The 22,773-nt window shown below is 34.2% G+C and overlaps 1 protein-coding gene across 1 annotated transcript in view; it reads right to left on the bottom strand.

Moving 5' to 3' along the window:
- The window catches only part of LOC104573475 (sodium channel protein type 1 subunit alpha), a 79,552-nt gene that overhangs the window by 12,613 nt on the left and 44,166 nt on the right, over nt 1-22,773 (bottom strand). The window contains exons 9-22 of the mRNA XM_088519492.1: nt 22,438-22,501; nt 21,787-21,928; nt 21,415-21,621; nt 20,583-20,888; nt 19,494-19,874; nt 18,208-18,340; nt 17,145-17,383; nt 14,725-14,898; nt 13,726-14,082; nt 12,537-13,019; nt 11,433-11,550; nt 9,257-9,411; nt 8,144-8,317; nt 7,393-7,515 (exon numbers count right to left, since the gene is read on the bottom strand). Coding sequence (XP_088375618.1) covers nt 7,393-7,515; nt 8,144-8,317; nt 9,257-9,411; nt 11,433-11,550; nt 12,537-13,019; nt 13,726-14,082; nt 14,725-14,898; nt 17,145-17,383; nt 18,208-18,340; nt 19,494-19,874; nt 20,583-20,888; nt 21,415-21,621; nt 21,787-21,928; nt 22,438-22,501 — 3,056 coding nt within the window. The remainder of the gene's footprint in view (nt 1-7,392; nt 7,516-8,143; nt 8,318-9,256; nt 9,412-11,432; nt 11,551-12,536; nt 13,020-13,725; nt 14,083-14,724; nt 14,899-17,144; nt 17,384-18,207; nt 18,341-19,493; nt 19,875-20,582; nt 20,889-21,414; nt 21,622-21,786; nt 21,929-22,437; nt 22,502-22,773) is intronic.

Genomic DNA, 22,773 nt, shown 5'->3' with positions numbered 1-22,773 from the left:
AGCAAATATAAGAACACTTGCTATAAGATCTCAAGTATCTCCTGCTCACCCAGCAAATGTCTGAATGTACACAAACCTCTGAGAGAGAACATTCATTGAAAGATGAAGAATGCACTTACATGCCTGGCCTGTCACAGAGTCAGGGAGGCATACGATGACTGGAAAGGAACAGGGGCTCAGGTGGCACCCATGATCTGAATTTAACGTATTCACACAGAACATTGGATAAATTTGGCAACTTCATGCTAAGAAGGTTAGAAGATGCTGAAACAACACTAACTTGACAAGGAAGACTGCATCAGGGTAACTACAGCTGTATTCTGTCTTAAACTGTGGATGAGTTGAGGCAAGGGAGTAAAAGACAAAAGGAACACAGTAAATTTCCTAGTCAGAAGATCAAAAGCACATCTGAGCAAGACCATCTAGAAAGCCCATACCTGAGTCAAATAGATGGTGCTACCTGCTGGTCCAAGGCAAAGAATAATTGGAAAAAACCTTTGTCTTGAAAGCTGTCAACCCCTGTTCTCTCTCTTCATGCATTAACAACTTGAAATAGCTCAGCCCAGCAGCTCATTTATTTTTAACATGGCATCATAAGAATGCCAGCAGTCTGTCATTAGCCAAGCAGCAACGGTCAGTGGTGACATCAGCAGTCCAGCAGCTTGAATTCAATGTATGGCTCTCCTTCATGTGTATTTAACTACATTTCTCTTTCACTGTTTCATGAACTCTTCTACTGGTGCTCATCCTCTAACACACATGTATTATTCATTTTCTGACTTATCATCAAACTCAGGTGCATGTACCAATTCAACTAGATCTGATTCATATAATAGGAACTCTTCTATTTACAGATGGCATTTACAGACTTTTCCAATTAAGTTTCCACCCCACTAAAAAAATAAAGTATTTTGGTAATTGCACAGTAAGTCCAAATCCAAAATATGAATCAACCTATTGAAAATCCCTCTTGAAAGGTGATGAGAAATGCAAAGAGAGGTAATGTAGAGCAGAAGGTCCCTCTTTAAATACCTTCCAAAAATATTTGAATGACTCCTCAGTCTCCAGGAAGAAATTCTTCTCATAATCATATTTATGAAGAATAGGGAATGTCCTGAAGCTCTCCTGCAGATTGTTTCTTTGTTATCTTTTCATACTTTGAGGTTCAGAGGTGTCTTGTGATTTCTGGCTTTTCCCTTCTCAAATTATATAGATAAGATAAACTGGAACCTTGCATATGTGTGGTATGATGTAAGACAGAGCGCTAGGTTTGTAGAAGAGAAATGTGCAAATTCTTATTTGCTTTGTCGAGTAAGAAGCGGAAATGCATGTACCTGCTGGGCAGTCAGTGATGAAAAATTCTTAATCAACAAACAAAATTAACAAAAAAAAATCTCTGCAAACATAATTTTTATCAATTATCAGATCATCCACCAGTGCAGTGAAGTAATTTGCTAGTATCCAGGTTTTTGCTCAGGTTACAAAGGTGAACGTGAGCTTAAATACTTAAATAATTCAAATTAAAAGTATAAAATCTTAAAATAAGTCAGTTGGAAGATGGGCAGATGACTATTTGAGTTCCTTTTCATCACAACAGTATCTTGTAATAGCACTGAGAAGCTATTAGCAATGTGCTGTCTCAGTAATGACTAAACACTCTCAACCAAAATCATTTTAACCAGGTAGGAGATGAATTTGACTTGTGAAACAAGTATAGTGAAATAATAATAGTGAAAAGAGGATGTTACTTAAATAAAGAAAAAATCACGAAAGTTTGTTTCATGGAAAAAAATTGTGAAAGAATCAAGTGCATTTGTCAATGTCTTAGAAATGGCATGTGAACCACCTGACATAAAACTGGAAAATTCTAACATTACAAGATTTATGAAAAGTTTTCAGTTTTCTGACTAAAATGAAGACTGTGCTAAGAATATAGAGTGAAAATTATAAGAAACTTGCTTTTTAGAGCAGTAAGTAGAAAGAAAAACTTTGGAGTTAACTGAGAATATGCAAAGATAGACAGATGGAAAGGATCAGAGAGACAAAAGGTCTCAGAGGAAAAGAGACTTCCTGAACAAGGCAATGCAGTCATTTCTGCTTGTCTGTAATTATTATTGTACAAGTGCAGGTGACTCTGCAGAATGTCACTGGTAGCTTTTTTATTCATCTAACAGTCTATTAAAGACAAACTACATCTATACATTTAATAAGATACTGGGGTTTCTCAGTGCAACTTTACTTCTGTTTCTTACCACAGAAAGCATGACAAAAGACTTCTGAGACAGAACACAGAAAAGGAAAAAGATGTTATTTAACAGACTGTATGATGGACAATAATTATCTGCCAGCCAATACATCACATGGCAGTAGCTAGATGGGAAGACCAAAAAGTATTGTTAACACAGACGAACTTGAAAATAGAATAATTAATTGATGTGGAAATAATGTCTTTAAATTTCACTAGAGGTAGTGAAAAAATAATATTTTGCTCTTGCTGTTGCATATATATGATATTGCCTTTATTTTGCCTTTAATTTTTTTAATAAAAATATAAACTAGGTATCTCATAAAATAAATAAATTTCATACAAATTCTGAATAAATATCCTATAAAAATAAATTTCATTAAACTGTGATCCTAAAACTAAGGATTTTCTTCAAGATATTACAAACAAACATTAATCTTGATAAAAATCATACCAGTTTCAACTATATAAATAACTCCTTCAGAAGCTCTCTTCTAACTGAAGAAGTCTCAGAAAAATCTCAAAATACTAAATATTTATTTTGATTCATGAGTATCTATACACAGAGTTTACACTAAATCTTGTAAATTTTGTAACTTGTGTTTCAGGAGAGATAGGCTTCCAAGAGACTTTCCTTAAAACCCAAAGGTTGTGAATAAGACCACAGTATTCAAACAAAAATTCTTCATAATTCATAAATTTTTGATCAAGAAAATATATTTCTCTGTAAAGGTAAGGGAAACTTGCAGAACTTTCTTGAGAGTAAATACACAAACCATAACTGTATCAAGAGATGCTAAATTTACAGTTAATCCTGTTTATATGGATGCACCATTTACACTGAAGCTATAAAAGAACACTGCATAAGCGATAGCCTCTTACAGTTGGTGCTTGCAAATGCACCAGAGATAATTTTTTTCGATGTTTTTTCCTAAAAACATGAAAATAAATGCAAATTTCTGAATTGCTAACACACTTCTTCATAACATTTCTAAACTCCAAGCAAGATACCTTAAAAATATTGATCAGAAAGTTCGGTAGTTCTTTTTGACCTATTAAGATTCTGTGACAGCAATTCTAAGAAAGGAATATATATCATACCATGATCTGTAAACACTTACAGTGATTTACTGAAGTAACATATATGAGTTTAAAGCTTCTGTAAAAATTTAAACTACAATTTAAACTACAATTATACAAATACCTATACTGTGATTATTCAGATCACAGTATTTTGATGCACTTTCTGTCTTATAAACAATTTTCAAAACTTACTTAATGGGATATTTTCAAATGTTTGTAACTGAGTAACAGACTAAAGCACAGATCTTTCAAAAGCAACATGAAAGCCAGAATTATAGTTTAAATGAATTTTTTTTTAGTAAAAGAAGATCTAAAAATCTAAAAGCAGCTGAAATATCTTTCCCCTGCAAAAAGAACTCAGATAACCAAAAACAACCATAGTAATTTTCTCAAAAGTTTTCATCTTATTTCTGTAACATCAAAAATTTCAAATAATTAGGTTCATATATTAAAAGCAAGTAAGAAGGGGTATGAGGTGACTATATAAACTAATAGTGCTGTCCCTCCCAACGTTCAATCCACAATGTAGTGATTTGTCACACTGTAAACAGTAAGGGTAGAAAAGGGGGAAATACTATACCCATAATATAGATAAGGGGAGGAACCAGTGCTCCACCCCATTCCAGTTGAAGAAAGGTTATCCTATATGAAATAGAAATATATATCTTGTTATTAGTCATGAATCTGTAATGACAGACACTTGATGTTATGTTTTATAACTAATCATATGATAAATTGTTGTTTTCCTACTAATGAGGTTTGGAGAACTCTTGAAAATGCCTCATTATAGCTTTCCTGGTAAGAAAATCTACGGAATAGCCATTGAATTTTAGAGGATATTTAAGACATCAAATACTCTAATTTAGTTTTAAATGTTATGAAATTGGACTGGAAATTTGAAATACAGTAAATGTTTAAAGCCATCAGCCAGAAATATGCATAAGGCATGCAAAACTGAAAGTGCAGGAGGTTTTCAGATTTTTTGCTGCCTTCTACTATTTCTTTAATAAATAAGTCAAGCACGGCATGACATGCTTTATTTTGTGAAATTACACACAAATGCATGCGTTATTGTCACTTAATTCTCTAAGTCAGCAAAGCAATGTATATTCAGTATTCTACACCTATAAGAAGCATACCAATTCAAAACTAGCGCAAAAGCATTATGTTGCAAGTACTAAAAAGCTAAACAAAAAGCAATAGGTATATTCAAATCTCAGTTTGCAGATAGTTCTTCTAAGTACATACATTAAATGAGATGAGAATATAAACCTTATGATAGAAATTTGAATCAAACGAAAGCAATTCCTTACTTTGCCTTCCAGCATCTGAGCGGAGTTGATTTTGAGATTCACTATAGAAAGTTTTAAAATTTCTCAGAATGCAGAATATTAACAGATATTTTACATATATGGCAAAATTCACTTACAGCAAGCATAAGCTATGCACCACTTATATCCTGTTTTGTGCAAGTGATGCATAGATCTTTTGTTGGCTATGTGAAGAGGATTTAACCCACTTATGGAACAATATATTTACAAAACGAACCTGTAACTGTGGACTATATAATGAAGTACATTTCATACTTAGGGATAAAAGAACAGTTATAAGTTTACCAATTAATTAAAAAACTGTATTCTTCTAATTCATCAAAATTGTAAATTTAATTAAGAAAAAGAAACAAAAATATGTGCCTATTCATAGCTTCTGTGTACTGTCATTTCATAACAAAATTATGGAACTATACCAATTTAAAGTTCCTGTGAAAATAGCCTTTATTTTCCAAAATGACCACAGTTTCTTACATATTGGGGATTTTGGGGGGAATACATTTGATGTCTCGTGTTTTCAAGATAAATCTTTCAGTTTTGAACATGGGTAAAAATCATAAAATTACAAAAACATGCTGAATAAAAAAAGCTCAGCATGTTTTGCCATAGTTCAATGTAGGTTTATAAGCTATATAAGAAAGCAAAGAGGTTGATGTATTTTTGCTTCCTTCTGGCAGATAACACAATCTTTTTTAATGGACTTTTATGAAACGAACTAAGTTTCTGAGAGGCCTGTAACTTGATATAATAATCTTATCATGAACTGGTCAATTATTTCTTACCATTTGTTATTCAAATTCAACCTTTTACTGTTCGCGAGTCATTCATAAACTAATATTAATCTCTCTGAATACACTGCTGTTGTAAACGTTTGCCAAGTGCTGTTGGAAAATGATTTTTTAGAATTGTGCATAGTTCACAGTGAGGATAAGGACTGCATAGTTGGCCAAATTTGTTATGTGATTGGAATCAGGCACTTCACTGATTACCATTACCTTTGCAGGACCGAGCTGTAACCCTTTCAAGGTTTGTCTGTGATTCTTGTATGATGTGCTGCTCATGAACTACTCATGCTGTACATCTGAGATTCTACTATATGATTGAGTTGTTGGCATAGCTTTGTATTTTTTCAGTGAAAAAAAAAACTTTTTATAAAAGAAAGGAACAAACAGATCTGAAATAACAGATACCTTCCTTTCACCATAAACATCCTGAATCTTTTTAAACAGAAAGATTTACTACGGAAATCATGTAAGGATAGAGAATGGAATAAAACATTTATTCATCACTTTCAACATTAACTTTCTAGTTTCACTGGTTAGCCAACATTATCATCTATTATCTTTCTGTTTTTTCTAACATCATCTCAAGAGATGTTCTCCTTGTCCCTGTGCAACGTTTGTGTTATTCTCACAGTCTTCCTGCAGCTGATCCAGGAAGTTATTAGAAGTAAAACTGACAGCAATTTCCCAAACATTTATCTGTACAAGTAACACATTTATCTGAATGTTCATGAACAGTAAGTACAAAGACAAAGAGAAAAAGGGTAAATCAAATAGCCATCCTACACTTAAATGAAAACTCATACACTCTGTAGTATTTGACCAGCTCTTACCCTGCTGAATTATCAATTTATGAATTTCAGATGATGAGAAAACTGTTCAAAGTCAAACGGTTACACAAAACTGAAATTAATTATTCTAGTAATCATCTATTAGCAATATTTTTTTTCTGATGCATCGTGAACTAGAGATATGCAACCTGAGGGATACAATTTAAGGAACATAATTCTAAGAATCTGCATTTTATTTCATTAAGCTAATATTTATACCTCAGAACTGTTCAGTCACTATATTGTAGAGTATTCCATTTGATTATAAATGACTTTTGAAATTCATTAGCACAATGTTTCCTCTCATTTTTCCATGAAGTAGAAAAAAAAACCCATTCTCTTAAAACATAGTTCAATAACATGCACATAGAGTTTTGTACTCAGTGGCTTTAAGGAACAAAAGGCATAGACAAATAAAAAAAACAAGTTAAAATACTTTCTTGAGTGAGCAGGGCCTTTAAATTACTCAGTCTAAGTTTGAAGAACCTTATATACTTTGCACTGAATATCAAATAACTGTAGTTTTTTGAAGTAAGAAAAGCACTTACTTTACAAAAAGAATAACTTCATAGAGAAATAATTTGATTTATTTTTTAAGTTAATCAAACTCAGAATATGAATATATCTAGTAGCTAGTATGAATATATCTTGAATATATCTCTGGTGCGATCTAGCAAAACCCAGTCGGGATAAACCAAAGTTGATTTATCAAATATAAAGTGGAAGATTTGAAGAGGTAACAGAAAATATATTTATTAACTAATGTTAATTTAGATTCCTGCATAAGTATTATGATCAATAAAAAATTAATAACATCCTGTTATATTTTATTCATTATTAAGAGTACATTAAGAGAGCACATTGTTGGTAATTTCAAAGCCTTAAATGAAAAACTCCTGAGATTGGCTAGAAAGTAAAGTAACCTTGAAGAACACAACTTTTATGTGATACTGCATATGGATTTAGATGAACCAATGAAGCTTTTTGCTTATCTGTTAGTAGAAGATATGCAATAGATAAAAAGATAGTGCAGCCTTTCTGCATGGATTTATCATTCCTTGTTCTGCATGCATGATTCTTGGTATGCATGCATAATTTCAGATTCTTTCATGTTGTCTTACCCTCATGCCTTCAAATCGTGACAAAGCTCTTAGAGGTCTCAAAGCTCTTAGTGTCCTAAGGGACTTAATGGCACCAAGCTCAGAGTAACCCAATGCATTTGCTGTTAAGCTAACCAAAGACACCTAAATGAAAACAGGAAAGTAAAAATTACTATATTGCATGTACTACTTTACATACCACAAATGTGAGATACAAACTTCTTTAGAAGGATCTAATTTTGCACTACTTTCTTCAAGAATAGGAAGTCTTTCAAATAAAAAAGAAGTAATAGGAAAGAAGAATAAAATAGGTAAATAAATAAATTAACAAGAGTGTCACAAGTTAACAGTTAAGTAATATCTGGAAACATTAATACTTTGGAATTCTGTATTTTTCTGGTGATTTGAGAGCATTTTTCACTTTCCAAAGCAAATGAAATTATTTTTCCCTTTTACAAATTTACTTGCTAAAGTCACTTCTTTCTCTATTTTACAATGCTGTTGGGATCAATAAATACAGTTGATAAAATTCTGGGTTATACTCTTTCTAACTGCTTACAGATCTACAGTAAGCAGACCCTTTTATTCCTTCTTAACTCTGTAATATAGGGAGACAGTATTGCAAGTGTGAAGTAAAGAACAGTGAACCTCCAATCTATTTTGTTTTATAAATTGAACAGTAAATTGATTGTTATATGTAGATATTACAATTGAAAAGTATAAATAACATAAAATAAATATAAAATTAACACCGAGGAAATATGTTACTTACATCGACAATCAGGAAATCCAGCCAGCACCAGGCATTAGTAAAGTATGTTTGATAGCCATAAGCTACCCACTTAAGCAACATTTCCAGAATGAAGATGTAAGTGAAGACCTTGTCAGCATATTCAAGCATGGTCTTGATTGTTTTGCGCTGTTCAATATATATATCTTCAAATGCCTGTAAGTAAAAATATTCCAAAATATTATTCCATTTTGTTATTCCATTTTTTTACTGCACATAGTTTAGGTTGTGGTACATGCAACAAAAACAACAACAAAAAAGGAAGATCTTTTTTCAAGAAAACACATGAGAGCATGGGTTTTATCTCATGTGTCTTTCTGCTATCTCAATTTGTTATCCCTTTTTTTTTTTTTTTCCCCAAGGAATTGTAATTTTCATGGGGAAACTATCTCTGTAGGAGTAGAACAGCAACACAACCATAGCTTTATTAGTCATTGATTTTTTTTGAAAAAATCAATGGAAAAATTAGTGGAAAAATTAGGGGCCATGATTGTGAAAACTGCACAAGTCTGATGTTTTTTAAGAATCATAGGTAATAAATCATAAAACAAGTTCTTTCTTGATATCTTTAGTCTGCTTCAAGTATGGCTGTGTAGATGATGGATTATAAGAATATATATAATAAGTCCTTATTCTTAGAAAGCAATAATAACAAAAAAAAATAGTTTTAATCTTTTTACTTTTCCAGCAAACTGCAACATTTCTAAGGCTACATAAGCCAGCTGCAGGTCTTACTGGTAGCATGTGTCTGCCCATGCGACTACCTCCAAGGTGTTACTTTCGGTGAGGCACAGTTCTTTCCTAAGATAGGCCAGTATACACAGGTAAAATTAGAAAGAAAACTCACATAATTAAGTCAAACATGTTTTCCTCTTGTACTGCATGTTACCACCTCCAAAGCTTAAGGCATACTATAGTCTCTTTCAAATATGTGCTTAAGCCTTTCTAATCAATTAGCTCTCTTTCTTTTATTCGAACATATTGTTAAAAATAAACTTTTTCTAACCTTTTTGAAAAGCATAACTAAAATTACGTCCTCAAAAGCCAAAATTGAAGTTTTCTCATGAAATTGCACTTTGTTCATATTTTACTCACCAGAGCACCACTACTCAGAAGAATCATAAAGACAATGAAAGTCTCAAACCAGTTGTGTTCAACAATTCTGAAGCAGGTTTTCCTAAGGTTCCACCACTGTTTTCCTCTCCCCTCTTCTACACTTACTTGACAGCACTTGAACCTTCGTACACAGCCTATAAAAAAGCATGTATTGTGAACACTAAAGAGAGGATTTTTGCTGAATTGTATTACTGTTGATTATGCATTCTGTTAGGGATACAACCACTACTTTTCCACAAACAGTGTTATCTAGTAAGACCCAGCAGATTTTACCTAAAAGTCCTTTTTTTTTCTCTCAAAGCAAGAAAATTAAGCAATGTGACTATTAGAATTTACAATTAAATGAAAGAATTAGAAAAATTATTTCTGATTTTTAAGGAACTAATCAAATGCTCAATATGATACACACAAGAAGATAAACTCCATGCAATATGAAGGCAAATTATAAAATTCGAGGTAAAAATACACTAGCAAATGTCATTCACATTTGAGGTAAGTTTATGTACTATTATAAGTGAAAGAGTAATTAAATTGTACTTTTTTCATGTTTTGGAGAGTTGATTAAACATTTTTTGTATTTATAGTGTGAAGCTCAGTTCCGAATACTGAGCTTTTCTCTAATTTATGCACTTAACTTATTTAAGATTTACCTTTGACTTAGCTGTTAACTTGATTTTGTTTCCTCTTTCATTTATTTTAGGCAGAAAATGCTTATAATCAATAACGTTATTCTTTACAAAAGCCAACTCTGTAAGAGTATTACTTCTTACTAGTCGAGTGTAATTTGTAAAGAAATCTGTCTGTCATCACGCCCAGGAAAATATCAATCCCAGTGCTGAAAGCAGCAATTATTTTCCAAACTCTATCTGGGCCAGTACTTCATACTTCATTCTAGTATGAAGGTGCTTTTTCAACTTGTGTTTCTCTGTCAAGTATTACTACAGAGCCCCTGGCTTGACTCACCCTATTTCAGGACAACCCTAGAATACATAGTCAGCTTTTCAGACTATGCCCATGATATCTCTTTGATTAACAATCCATAGGTGATACTGACCTAAACAGATTTGGATTTATCAATGCTAACCTTTTCTTGTGTTTTCACCTTCTACATATCTCATGTACAAGGCTACCTATCAAAGCCAGCTATTTCTGTTTTTCTTGTATATACCTTTTAATTGCTGGATTCTAGTTATGATTAGAGCATTTTAATCATATCAGAGTTATTATTATATCATACTGTTACATAACTATAGGGGTAATTGAGTTTTCTTCAGTTTGGTCTATAAGCAGCTTGGCAGGTACCCAAACACTGCTGTTGTCTTTTATTGGCCAGAGCCAGTTTCTGTCAGGATCTGGCAGTAATTTTCTCCTCTCAGACAAAGGCAGGAAGTTAAGATTATTACTTACATCAGTTATAATTTGTTTTTTGAGTCAAGGCATCATCCAGTATACTTACATTTTCAGAATCTAAATTTTGATTATAGGTACTAAAACTGACATTTGTATGTTTATATTACAGTCATAGATCTAGTCCCTTGTCTCCACCTGCTTCCTACACATACACACACACTCATGACGTTTCTCACAAGCAAGGAAAATAACTTAGCAAAACATGTTATATCCTGTTATATCAAGTGGTGCAAAAAAGCCCAACTTTTTGAATGGAAACTTGAAGGATGAGTGAGTCAACTGGATGTGCCTGTTATTTTTTTCCTGAGGTGGCACACAAAGGCTTTTCCTTCTCCTTTGGCCAATTTGTAGAAGATTCATTTAGCATTTTGCACAAGACCATCCAGCTGCAATTTTTATTTACCAGTCAACAGCCATTTCAGCAATGAAGAGTGCTATGAAAATGTGTTATTTTGTTATGTAATTAGACTGTAAGTCAATTCAGGCAGTATAGTAGTTGGTAGTAAAATAAAACTGAGTAATATATTTCTGTCCTATTAAAAATAATGATAAATTTCTGATAAACTTATGTTTTCTTAATTGTTATCTGAAAGATCATATCATTATCAGTATTCATATTGTAAACTGTGCTGTAAAAGTACAGTAAATTATTCTCTAAAAATCATAGGCTGAAGATTGCCAAGTTTAAATGGATTGTACATTTATTCCATATTTCATGAATAAGTATTATTTTTGTTCTGATCACCTTCTGTGAAGCAGGCCTCTGGCTCCTGGGCTTCTTCAGGTTCAATTTCTGGTTGTTCTTCTGCAGGAAGTCCAATGTCAACTGTGCTGCCTTCAGAAGAACTGGACAAATTTAGCTTCTGTAAAGAAGAGAAAGGATCACAAATGCACAATGAATGCTTTTAAGGAAAACATCACTTTTTAAAATAAGGAAATAATTCTTATGGTTTCGAATGTTTTAATATTCAGTGTAAGTGAATAGCTGAAAAAAATACTTAAGTAAAATTTATAAAATTTTTGGTTTTCCTTCTGCATTGCAGGGGTCCTATGGGTGTACCAGTGATACGTATTGCTGTAAATGAAATGACATTTTTAAACTGAAAAGTGTGAATGATGGTCTGTAGCTTGCGAAGAGTTATGACTACATGTAACAATAAGTAGCAATGATGTATTGAACAGAACAAATAAATCTAAATAAACATAAAAAAATTTCAGAGAGTCCACTGAAAGGTGGGTAAGAGACTAAATAATACGAAATAAACAAGGTGGGAGCTCAGAGGAGTGAGAGTAAAAAGCATTGATCACTATATAAAGCTGTAATTTAGAGATCAGCAAGTGACAGATTAAAATTGCTGAAAGGCTAGCTCAGGAGAGGAAGCAGCAAGGAGGGTGAGGTACATTAATGACAGCCGATAAGACAGTAAGCTACATTTCCTAATTCAGTCAAGTTTTTAGTAACACGATGGCCATAAAGACTGGGAAGCGGAAGGTGGAAACCAAACTCAAATACCGTTAATGCATTTAAACCAATCCCCACTGCAACATTCTGTAAGGCACTAGAGGCCTTCTGCACACTGAAGTGGCAGCAGCACGGAAGGCACTTTGCATAATTCAATATCTGAAGTACTGTTAGCAATGTAACAGTGGCAAGAAGGAGATGAGCTACCCCAACAGGAAATTTCATCACTACCAGAATGCTAACCAGCCAGTTTAAGGATAATCTCTTCTGTGGTAATTTAAGGACTAGTTTTATGTTCTTCCAATCAGGAAATTAAATTTGTTGGCTTCTGCTGAAAGAAAAATGTTCATATGATCATAGAGAAATGTTTGCACAAAATCTAAGTACCTCTTTGCTTTCTTCCAAATCTGATTCACTGCTAAATTCCTCTGTGTTTAAATTTTCGAAGTCAGATTCACCCACAGCAATGGGCACTGTCACCGTGAGGCTTGGGTTGTTTATGAAGGACATGTAATCGCTTTCATCAATTATGTACTTTTCCACACTGCTGCCCGTGCCTATGCCACTAGTTGTTCCATTTCCGTCTTTATTGAAATCATGATCCTTGCTGATTTCCATATTTGTATGGTTAGAAATACAGCTATTTTTGTTGTTTAAATCATCAAGTGGTTTGATTTCATCTAATGCTTTTTGTTTTTTAACAAAAGCTTTTTGGAGGAATTCACGTGCTTTTCTTTTCACATAGTCTATGCCTTTCTGCATTCTTGCTACAGCAATCTGGAGATTGTTCATTTCATTGTCATCATCCGTGACAGCAAGGTTGTCTGCACTAAAGGAGCTCAACAGCAGAGCCAAAAATAGGTTCAGTACCTGCAGAAAGATTAAAAAAAAAAAAAAAAGACATTCTAGAGTTTATCATAATGAGGAATATTTATTTTATAAAAATTTGTCATATTAGGTAATACCTAAGAGGGAAGTCCCAATACGTCACAAAAACCAAACAAAAAATACCTTTTCTTTCCTCCAGAACAAGATGGGGTTTTTATTTTGCTTTAGCTGATATCCAGTACTGAAAAATGTCCTATTACTGTCTTATATCTGTAAATGTGTCCTTAGATCCCCCAAAAATTTTTCATGCAAAAGCTTGTAATCTAAAAAGGGAGATAAACTTTGCTACACAACATCATCAGAAACTTAATATAACCCATCACACAGCAGAAATTATCTTGGATTATTTAGTTGCTAATTATATGTGATAAATAATAAAAAATCTGCAAATGGTTTATAAAGAGCCCATAAACTAAAATTATGTGAAGCACAAAATATTTGCAAACAGCCAAAAGACAAATTAAGAATATGTCTAAGCGCTCACTCCACCATTACACTCTGTATTTCAACATTGCAAGGTGCAGAATACTTTGTTCCGAATTCAAGAAAGCTTTTATACTTAACTCTAAGCACTGCTTCAAACCACCTGCCTAAGTGCTTTGCTGAAGTAGAGCCAGAACACTTAGTGCATTCGGCACTGAGCCCACCCTCCTGCCAAATAATTTTTGTTAATGTTTTGATTACATACCACTAGGTTTCCAATCACCATGACCATCATGAAGACAGTAAGGCACATGGCTTGGCCCGCAACCTCCATGCAGTCCCACATGGTCTCTATCCATTCCCCACACAGCACTCGGAACACAATCAAGAAAGAGTGGAAAAAATCTTGCATGTGCCAGCGGGGAAGTACACAGTCACTTGCGATTTTGCAGACACATTCCTTGTAGTTTTTGCCAAACAGCTGCATCCCAACGACAGCAAAAATGAAGACAATGATGGCCAGCACCAGGGTCAAATTTCCCAGAGCTCCCACAGAGTTACCGATAATTTTTATCAGCATATTTAGTGTTGGCCAAGATTTTGCTAATTTGAAAACTCGTAACTGGAAAGAGAAAAAGAAAAGCCATTATTAGGACAAGCAGCAAGAAAGGCACAAAAGGATTTTAAAGTTAAATTGTGGAAAGGTTTCACTGCAAAGTATGACTGGAGTATGACTGCTGAGATGGTATCCTCTTCTCTAAAAGCACGATGACAGAAGTGCCAGCCACAAAATTTTGCAAAGTTAGAGCTAAGTGTCCTCAAACCATAATTTTTACTGAAAGTCAAAGCTACTGCACATACTAAATGGAATTTAAAATCTAGGGTTCATATCTTACAAAACATCTGGGCCCTCATTTCTCTATTTTTTATTTGCAGAGAAGATCTACCCCTGTGCTGTCAAACAGGGCACCACACATTTAGTAGGGCTGCTTGTTTTCACCTCATGGAATATCTGAAGAGTGTAAGTGCAATAAACAAAATTGAGACAGGTCCAGGCAACTTTTGCCATCCACTTGCCTGGATCTCCACCTGTTCCACTATGCACAGTAGAATACTTCACATAAAATAATTTGAATTAGTGAAAGAGATTCCAGGATTAGTATCAGTATCATGGCAAGCATCAAACAAATTTCTAAAGAAAATAGAGTATCCTTAGCGGAATGAAGTCCCATTAAAAAAATCAGCGCAATGGATATGTATTTACCAGTCTGAATGATCGCAGAACTGAGAGTCCTTCCACATCTGCAAGACCAAGTTCAACCAAACTAAGGGTTACAATAAAACCATCAAAAATATTCCAGCCTTCCTGGAAATAATAGTAAGGGTCCATTGCAATTATCTTGAGAAACATTTCTGCTGTAAAGATCCCAGTGAAGACCTGGATTCAAAATGCATTTTGTTATTGCTATGTAAAATGAAATATTACAAGTTTAACTGTTCAGTTTTTACATTGAAGCAACATAACTGCAGTGTTTCATCCAAAACTGATACTTAGAAATATTTCAGTGTAGTATAGTAATTTATTATGCCCCCCTTTCTCTTGGCAAGTGCCATACACAAAATATTTTTTTTCAGTTATTTAAAGTTTAGACTAAACAAATCACATAAACTTCAGGTTTATAATGTTTATAATCCAATTTTAACTTTATCAGGATATGGACTTTCTCATTAACTGTACAAGCAATGTCTTGGATTTGATTTTCACAACATAAAGCAGAACACTTTCCAAGAAATTATATGGTATAACATCACTCCTGGTATACTACTAACATTCCACGGAGAGATTAATGAGGCCAAATCTAAGACTTCTGAATGTCAGTTCTTTTTCTGGTATAAACTACCATAATTCCATTCAATTCAAAAGAGAAGCTTATTTATACCAGCTGAGGCTCAACTGAGCTGCAAAAGCCGAGGAACTTCCGTATGGGTGTTTCCACTGACTGCAGTGAACATCAGATCACTAACATGAGGAAGGGGATGGCATTTAATAATGCATTTGGGAAGCGATATTGCCACAACACTTTCTTACCAGGGGACATAGTATAGTGTAACTGGAAACAGTATACTTAACCCACATTTAAGAGTCACCAAAATATTGCCTCTCTGTAGCTTTGAGAAAAAGCTCTTCAGGTCCTGGGAGCATTAGAAGAACTTCCCATAGGATAAGAAACTACTAATGGTTCTTTCAGTTTTGATAACCCATTTTCAAGCAAGCTGAATTGAAAGCTGAACAGAAGAGTCTGCCTTTCTCAGCCTCTATGCCCAGGCTAGATTTTACTGCTGTTTTAAAATTCATCACAGATATGAATACTGGAGAGTGAAATGATTTTTTTTTTGTCCTTTTAAGTTAGAGATTTGGAGTAGGAGGTGGGAATGAAGAAACATAGTCTGAAAATGTGAATAAGCTTCCTAAACATAAGAAAAGTGAGAATTTAGAGACCTAGTGTGGAACTACTGGCTTGTGAAAACCCTGCAATTTCTCCAGCACAGATTAAGAAGTTCATGAAGGTGTTTGCTACCGGGAGTTTAAGATTGGAAGAGAGATGAGATTATAGCCAGGTCCTCTCTCACCCTCTTTACAGTCTGGTATTCCCCTAATATTCACCAAAGTCTAGATAGAATTGTTTTAGATGGAAAAAAAAACTATAAATGCTACAATGCAAGATTTTACTATTATTAGGAAGCACATGTTCAGAGGTTCGTTTAAGTATATGAAAAGAGGTTATGCATTTATTTATTAATTCTCCATAGTAAGTCTGGTATTACATGATCTTAAATATTTTTTCTCATTACAAAACCAGGTGTATTAAAAATCTCTTAAGAAGAAATCAGTTCTTAAAATAACAGACAAAGTAGGACTGCAGGTGCAAATTCTTCTACATGATCAAACTTGTCAGTTCAAAAGCCTCAGAGCTACAGAAAATTAACTGCTGGATTCCTTAATAATTCATGTTTTTGAAGTAGAAGAGAGAAAATAGAGTTGACATGAAGAAAAGATATCTTCCTAATTTTATGTTACTAAAAACTCCAAGAGAAAAAAATACTGCAGGATATTTTTCTAGTTTTACATAAAGCATAGAGAAGGAATCAAAATATCATCATGAGAAGTCATTTAGAGAAGAAAATACTAGAAATGCTTTTAAATAGCTTTCACTTTTTGCAAAACTGTGCTCAGGAAAGAGAGCAACAAGAGGAACACAATCAAAAACACATTCATAATTTACACTTTTGTAATGTACTGATTGAAAAAGCACTGCTACATTTATTTGTGCATTCTCCTTTGCACAGCAGTAATACATTTCCTGGATTAGCAATTAGATAAATCAAATTTTATTTAAGATGGACTTAATGTAGCATTGGTGCCATTTTTTAAATATTTAATTTGTCTTAGTAGAACATGGGCACATACTGGTTTTATAGAATCCTAATTTACATGAGCCAGGGTTGAAGGTGAAATTGCCAAAAATGTTCTGAGAGATATTTCTAGAGGTCAATGCATTCGCTCTCTAAAGGGGTGGAGGAAAGCCCTTGAGATGCCTGCTTTCACTTGCTTCAGGCATAGTTCCTTGAGGATTGTAACCACGGAAAAGTAAAAACATGTCACATGATAACAAAGAGACTTACCAGATTTCCGACTGAAAGAACATTATTGAATTCCGGAGTCATTGGATAATGTTCCATGGCCATAAAGAGTGTATTTAAAACAATGCAAATAGTAATGGCGAGATCGACAAATGGATCCATCACCACTAAGTTGACGATATGTTTTACTTTTAGCCAGTGTGGACTGCAGTCCCAGATCAAGAAAATATTTGCAAATTTATACCAGCATGGTGGGCATTTTTGTCTTGATTCTTCAAGTTCTAGGGGAAAAACATGCCAGGTGAGTATATGATTGCGCTAACCTTTCTCAAACTCTACCAGTCAAATGGTCAAGCTGCACTGGTAGCCATTGATCTTCCACAAGCATGCCCTTTGTAATTCTTACAGAGCTTTTCTATAAACCTTTCAAAGTTTTTAAGCCAATACGTTTATATATTCTTTCAAAGCTCCTCTGCCTACCACAACTTCTTTGTATTCCAATCACTACTCTAGTCACCAGCAATTTATGAAATGATTTCTACTTTGTATTTGATTATTCCATGATTAAACCTCAGGCCATTTCCTCAACTTGCTGTTCCAGTATTTTTATTTTGAAACCCACAGTGTTTAGATATGAACTTCTAATGTCATTTTAATTCCTATTTTAAGAAAAAAAACTTTTATCAGCTAGAATAGAACTTCTTTATAGAATAACTGAATAAATATACCTGCTAGAAAATGTACATATTTTAGGAATGATAGCATATATTTGAATATTGTTTTATGCGAGCTCAAATTTTGTGCTCAACAATATATTTTTTAATTAATATGCATAAGCTTGTATTCAATTCTGATCCTTCATGTAACTATCTAGTCCTAAAGTGCACATGAGATAAATGATAGCAAAATAGTGAGATATGATTGCTTTCTTACTTAATAGATAGCAAATATGGCAATGAATATGAGGTGTGGGGTTTACTGATAAGTATTTGCTGGTTTATGGGACAATATAGATTATTTTAAATCAGTTTTTAAGTGTCAATTCAAAGTTACAGAAGTTCATTGAAAAGCAGCATTTAAATATTAAACTACACATGGTACACACCTTCCACAGTGTTTGTGAGTATGCTAGCAATACTCATTGCTCTTTCCCTTAAAGCTGGATCTTCTAGATAATCCATAGAAACGTGAAAAGAGCCTGATATTCTCTTTCTCATTTCTGGTTCTGTTGTGGTGCCCTACACAGAGAACAGTAACAGACGAGACCATATTTGAGTCGTGAGAGAAGCAATAATATATAGAAACCTGTTAGTAAGGTTTAGCTTGGATGCTTCATGCACTGTGATCTTTATTTATCGAGTCAGACTTTTCTTACTTTCTAGCATCTTTAAAACAATTTTAAAAGACATATGAGGGAATAATCATCTGTTGGAATTTCTGCTCAAGACTTACAGTGTGATATTTGCTTAACTTTCGCATTTCTTTCTTTCGATTAATCAAAAAAAAAAAAAATGGACAAGTGGAAAGTGACCAAGGCCAAACTAGGGTATAAAATATTTGCAAACTTTGATTTTTTTTTCTTGCTCTTCTGTTTTTTATCGAATTGACAATCTTTTCCTCCAGGTACGCTGTTTCAAATAAGAAAAGTATGACTTCATCATGCTTCTTCATGCTAGCATTTTTCTTTTTTTAATAATATAAGCAGACAACTTTTAACTAAGCCAAGAAATTTTTTTCAAGACATCTTTTCCTACCTGCATATTCAATGAGAGCAATATATACTTCACAAATGCTCACAAAGACATTTTTTATTTTTGGAAGTGTGTATATAAATGCAATCTTCCAATGAGCGATTTGTTGTCTACACTATCGAACTACACCAGCAAAGGATGGAAAATAAATAGGAATGAGAAATGAATAGTAATAATGAATTTACAACCTCATTCCATTTTCATGAGGCTGATATAGGACGTTATCAAAATTATCTGATACTGCTAATTTTGATAAATTGGTTTCAGCGGTGTTATATTGATGGCATTTTTGTACTGTTTTCAGTTGTGCCATGACTTTGATTTTGCAAAATAATAGCCAGATAGATATTTATACTAGCAAAAGTAAAAGTAGCATATTTTTGTGAGTGTAAAAGTAATTTAATATTTTACTATTTGGAAGCTGCAATTTGTACTTGTTAGTTTTGAGAACATTGATAAAAAAAATGCTTAGAGTGCAAACCTATCTTATATGTGTTATTTATTTGTGATTTTACAAGATGCAGGAGCATTCACAACTTGGCCAACCAGGAATCATTCCCAAGGACTCCATTCTGGAGAAAACACTGGCTGGTGCAGCGAGAAAAGGCCATGATGCCTAAACTATTTAAAACTTTCTTACATTGTCATCAGTAGCTGGTTTATCTATTATCACCTCTGGCAGAAGCTGTCCAACAGGCGATGTAGGAGCAGATGGTCCACCAACCAGAGAAACCACCCCATTGCAATCCACAGTGCTGTGCATCTTCCCGTTCACTGGAAACACTGCCAGCATCCTCGATGACCTGCTGGCCTGACTAATGTTACTGTTGCGCCGTTCACCGTGTCTGCGTGGCACAAAGAGAGAATCTCTTCGGCTGTCATTGTCTTCAAAAGTGCTGTGCTCATCGTCAGCAAAGTCATTTTCGGAGCCTATGTCCTTCGCTCGACCTCTGAAGCTGAAAAGACTTGTTCTGCTGTTGCGCCTCGGAGAAAACAGCGAGCCACGAATGCTCAGCAGGGACTACAGGCAAACAAAATTTGTAATTATTAGCTGAAACCTTAAAATTTAGCACTGTTGTTAGGATGACATGGATTTTTTTTAACCTATATGAGTGAAACCATTATCTCCAGAAGGAAACTGCTGCTGTGAGATTTTTGTATGTATTTCGTTATATTTTGCAGACAAAAAAATCACAATTCATGGATCTTTATGACAGAAACATTTTTGAGGACTCCCTGCTCCTAACGGCAGTTAGAGTTGCATAATACTCATGAAACAAAAGTGGAAGTCTAAGCACACACATAGGTTTCATATTTACAGTATCCTTCACATATTGAACCAATTCACAAACATTACTGAAGCAAAAAGAAAATGTGAGGATAACATTATGGAAAAAGAGGGCAGCATTTTAATAAGAATATAGACAATATGCAAGAACCCCACCAAGTGAATTGGAGAATATTTCACTATGATTTTTTAAATAGTTTATTTCAAGAATGGAATTATGAGACTACATTTCATTCTTTGTGCTTTTTAGAGAATGGTCTAGCAGCTACAGCACATTCTCTGAAGCACTGGCAACAATAATTGAACTTACTCAAAACTCTGGTCTTTTCTTTCTTTAGCCAGTTGAGTTCTATTACTGTATCAGGAAGATTTAACCAGTTTTGTAATAGCTTATGATGCTTTAAATGTGTACTTTCCCTAAAAGTAACAAAAATGCAATACCTGATGTGGAGAAGAGTACTTTTTTTCATATGTTAGTCTATTCCCTTCTATAGAGAATCGAAAACCTTTCCGCCGGATGCTGTCTTCTGATTCAGACTTGTGAAACTCATCTTCATCTTTTTCTTCTCCTCCAGACTGCTCTTTCTGTTTTCTTTTCTTCCTTCTATTTCTCCTCTCTTTTGCACTCTTAGAGCTCAGTTTTGATGCCTCTGAAGAGCTTTCTGAGAGCCCCTCGGCTCCTTCAGCAGCGCTGGGCTCTCTGGACTCTGCAGATGCTGCTGCTGTCGCTGCTGCTATCGCTGCCGCCTGCCATTTTGCAGAATGCATTTGTGTCACCAAGCAAGGCACAACATCAGTTCTTTCTCTAATTTTACTTATAGAGAACTTTTTCTCCAACACGTCTGGACCTTTAGACCTTAAGAATTTCCATTGGGAATGCTCTCCCTAGTTTCTTCTCTCTTTTAATACTTAATTGCTTAAATATGTTTTGGTCATAACTTCTTTTACCTTTCTTATTGTATTTTTGTTCTGAGATTGCAAGCATTTCAGATCATGAATGAGTATTGTATCACTGGTACTAGACTAGAAAAAATAATGAATATTCATGGACTTTAATATCCCTCCTTGCTTATGCCTGGATTATTCGCAGTAATGCCTGGATTGCTCTGCAGCAATGTCCCTGCTGTAGAAGGCAAACTCACCGAGCTAACTCTGTTATTAAAAGATCAATGGGTGTATTAATAGCTCAAATTTCAGAAAGCATGCTAAATCTAAGCAGGCTCTAGAAAAGTCATTTTCATATGCTTTTGCACTACAATGGCCTAAGTTATACCTGAGCTGCTTCTTGCTGCTTTTTCAGTTGTTCCAGCATCTGTTGAAATTCTGCCTCTTTCTGCTCTGCTTCTTCCAAAGTTGCTTGATTTTGTTCTTCATAGGCCATGGCAACCACAGCCAGGATCAAGTTGATCAGATAGAAAGAGCCCAGAAAAATCACCAGAACAAAAAATATCATGTATGTTTTCCCAGCAGCACGTAGAGTCTGGAAGCAACAATACAATAAGCAGGAACAGGTTTGTTTTTGTTTTAAAAGTTTTGGTTTTCGTATTATAAAAATTAAGACATAAGATAATTGTTTTTAGGCCTTCTGCATTATTGGTATAAACTTATTTAAGCTACTTGCCATCTTTCCATAAGAATTTCTTACCAATTGGTAAAGGTTTTCCCAGAAGTCTTGAGTCATCAAGCGAAACAGTGACAGAAAAGCCCAACTGAAGGTGTCAAAACTTGTATAGCCATAATTGGGGTTCCTACCAGCTTTCACACATGTATATCCTTCTGGGCACTGCCTACAAAGATAAACTGGGTGTTACCCTACATAGTTACTTTAATATCATCATCGAGAAGGTCCAGGAGAAGGTTAGAAATACAAAGCAGGTTTTTCTTGAGGTAATTATACAATTATACTGGAAATAATAATAATTGTGATTTTAGGAGAAAATTATTCTTAAGACCAGCCCAAAATTTCTACCCATCTCTTCCTGAGCCCGCTAATATTCATATAAGTGGCTAGAACTGCAAAATAACATGCGTTTTCCAGTTTCTCTTACTTCTCATCTAGGCAGGAGCTGCGCTAACCCTAAATTACTGAGTTGACCACACAAAGATTAAGTTTATCTGACTAGTCCAGCGTGCACTGACAAGGAACTCAAAGGCATAGTCCTGTGATAAACCCTAGTAACCTTTACATCTTAGGTAAAAAATGTGATCAGTCACTCAAAGTATTTACAAAACCAAAACTGTGTGTCTTAAGATGATGGCTCCAATTTCTATATTGTAGAGTGAAATTTTTTCTTACCCAGCATCAGAACTGTTACCACAGAGCAGAGCATCATTTTGCCCTTCCAGAAAATAAAAATGACCTGTTTAGAAAAGAAAAAAAAATACAGTTATTACAGTTCTATTTTTCTAAAGCTCTATGAAATGACTAATGCTGATTTTAAAAAGTGTTAAAAGGATTTCATGATGCAGTTTTAAACAAATTCAATAAACAAGCAGGAGCACAACTTTTGAATAAATGACAATAGCATTGCAATAAGTGCTCTTGGTAACTCTTATTGCTAATACGGCAAAATGTACTAAAAATTCTCAGAAATCCTGCTGGGTCTGGATGAACCCCACCTCTTTCCCTTTA

This window comes from Tinamus guttatus, unplaced genomic scaffold, assembly GCF_059628265.1.
Source record: "Tinamus guttatus ecotype Peru unplaced genomic scaffold, ASM5962826v1 Tinamus_guttatus_pri_ptg000060l, whole genome shotgun sequence".
Taxonomy (NCBI): Eukaryota; Metazoa; Chordata; class Aves; order Tinamiformes; family Tinamidae; genus Tinamus; species Tinamus guttatus.
Note: the sequence above shows the minus strand (reverse complement) of the source record. Positions and strands in the feature narration are given on the sequence as shown.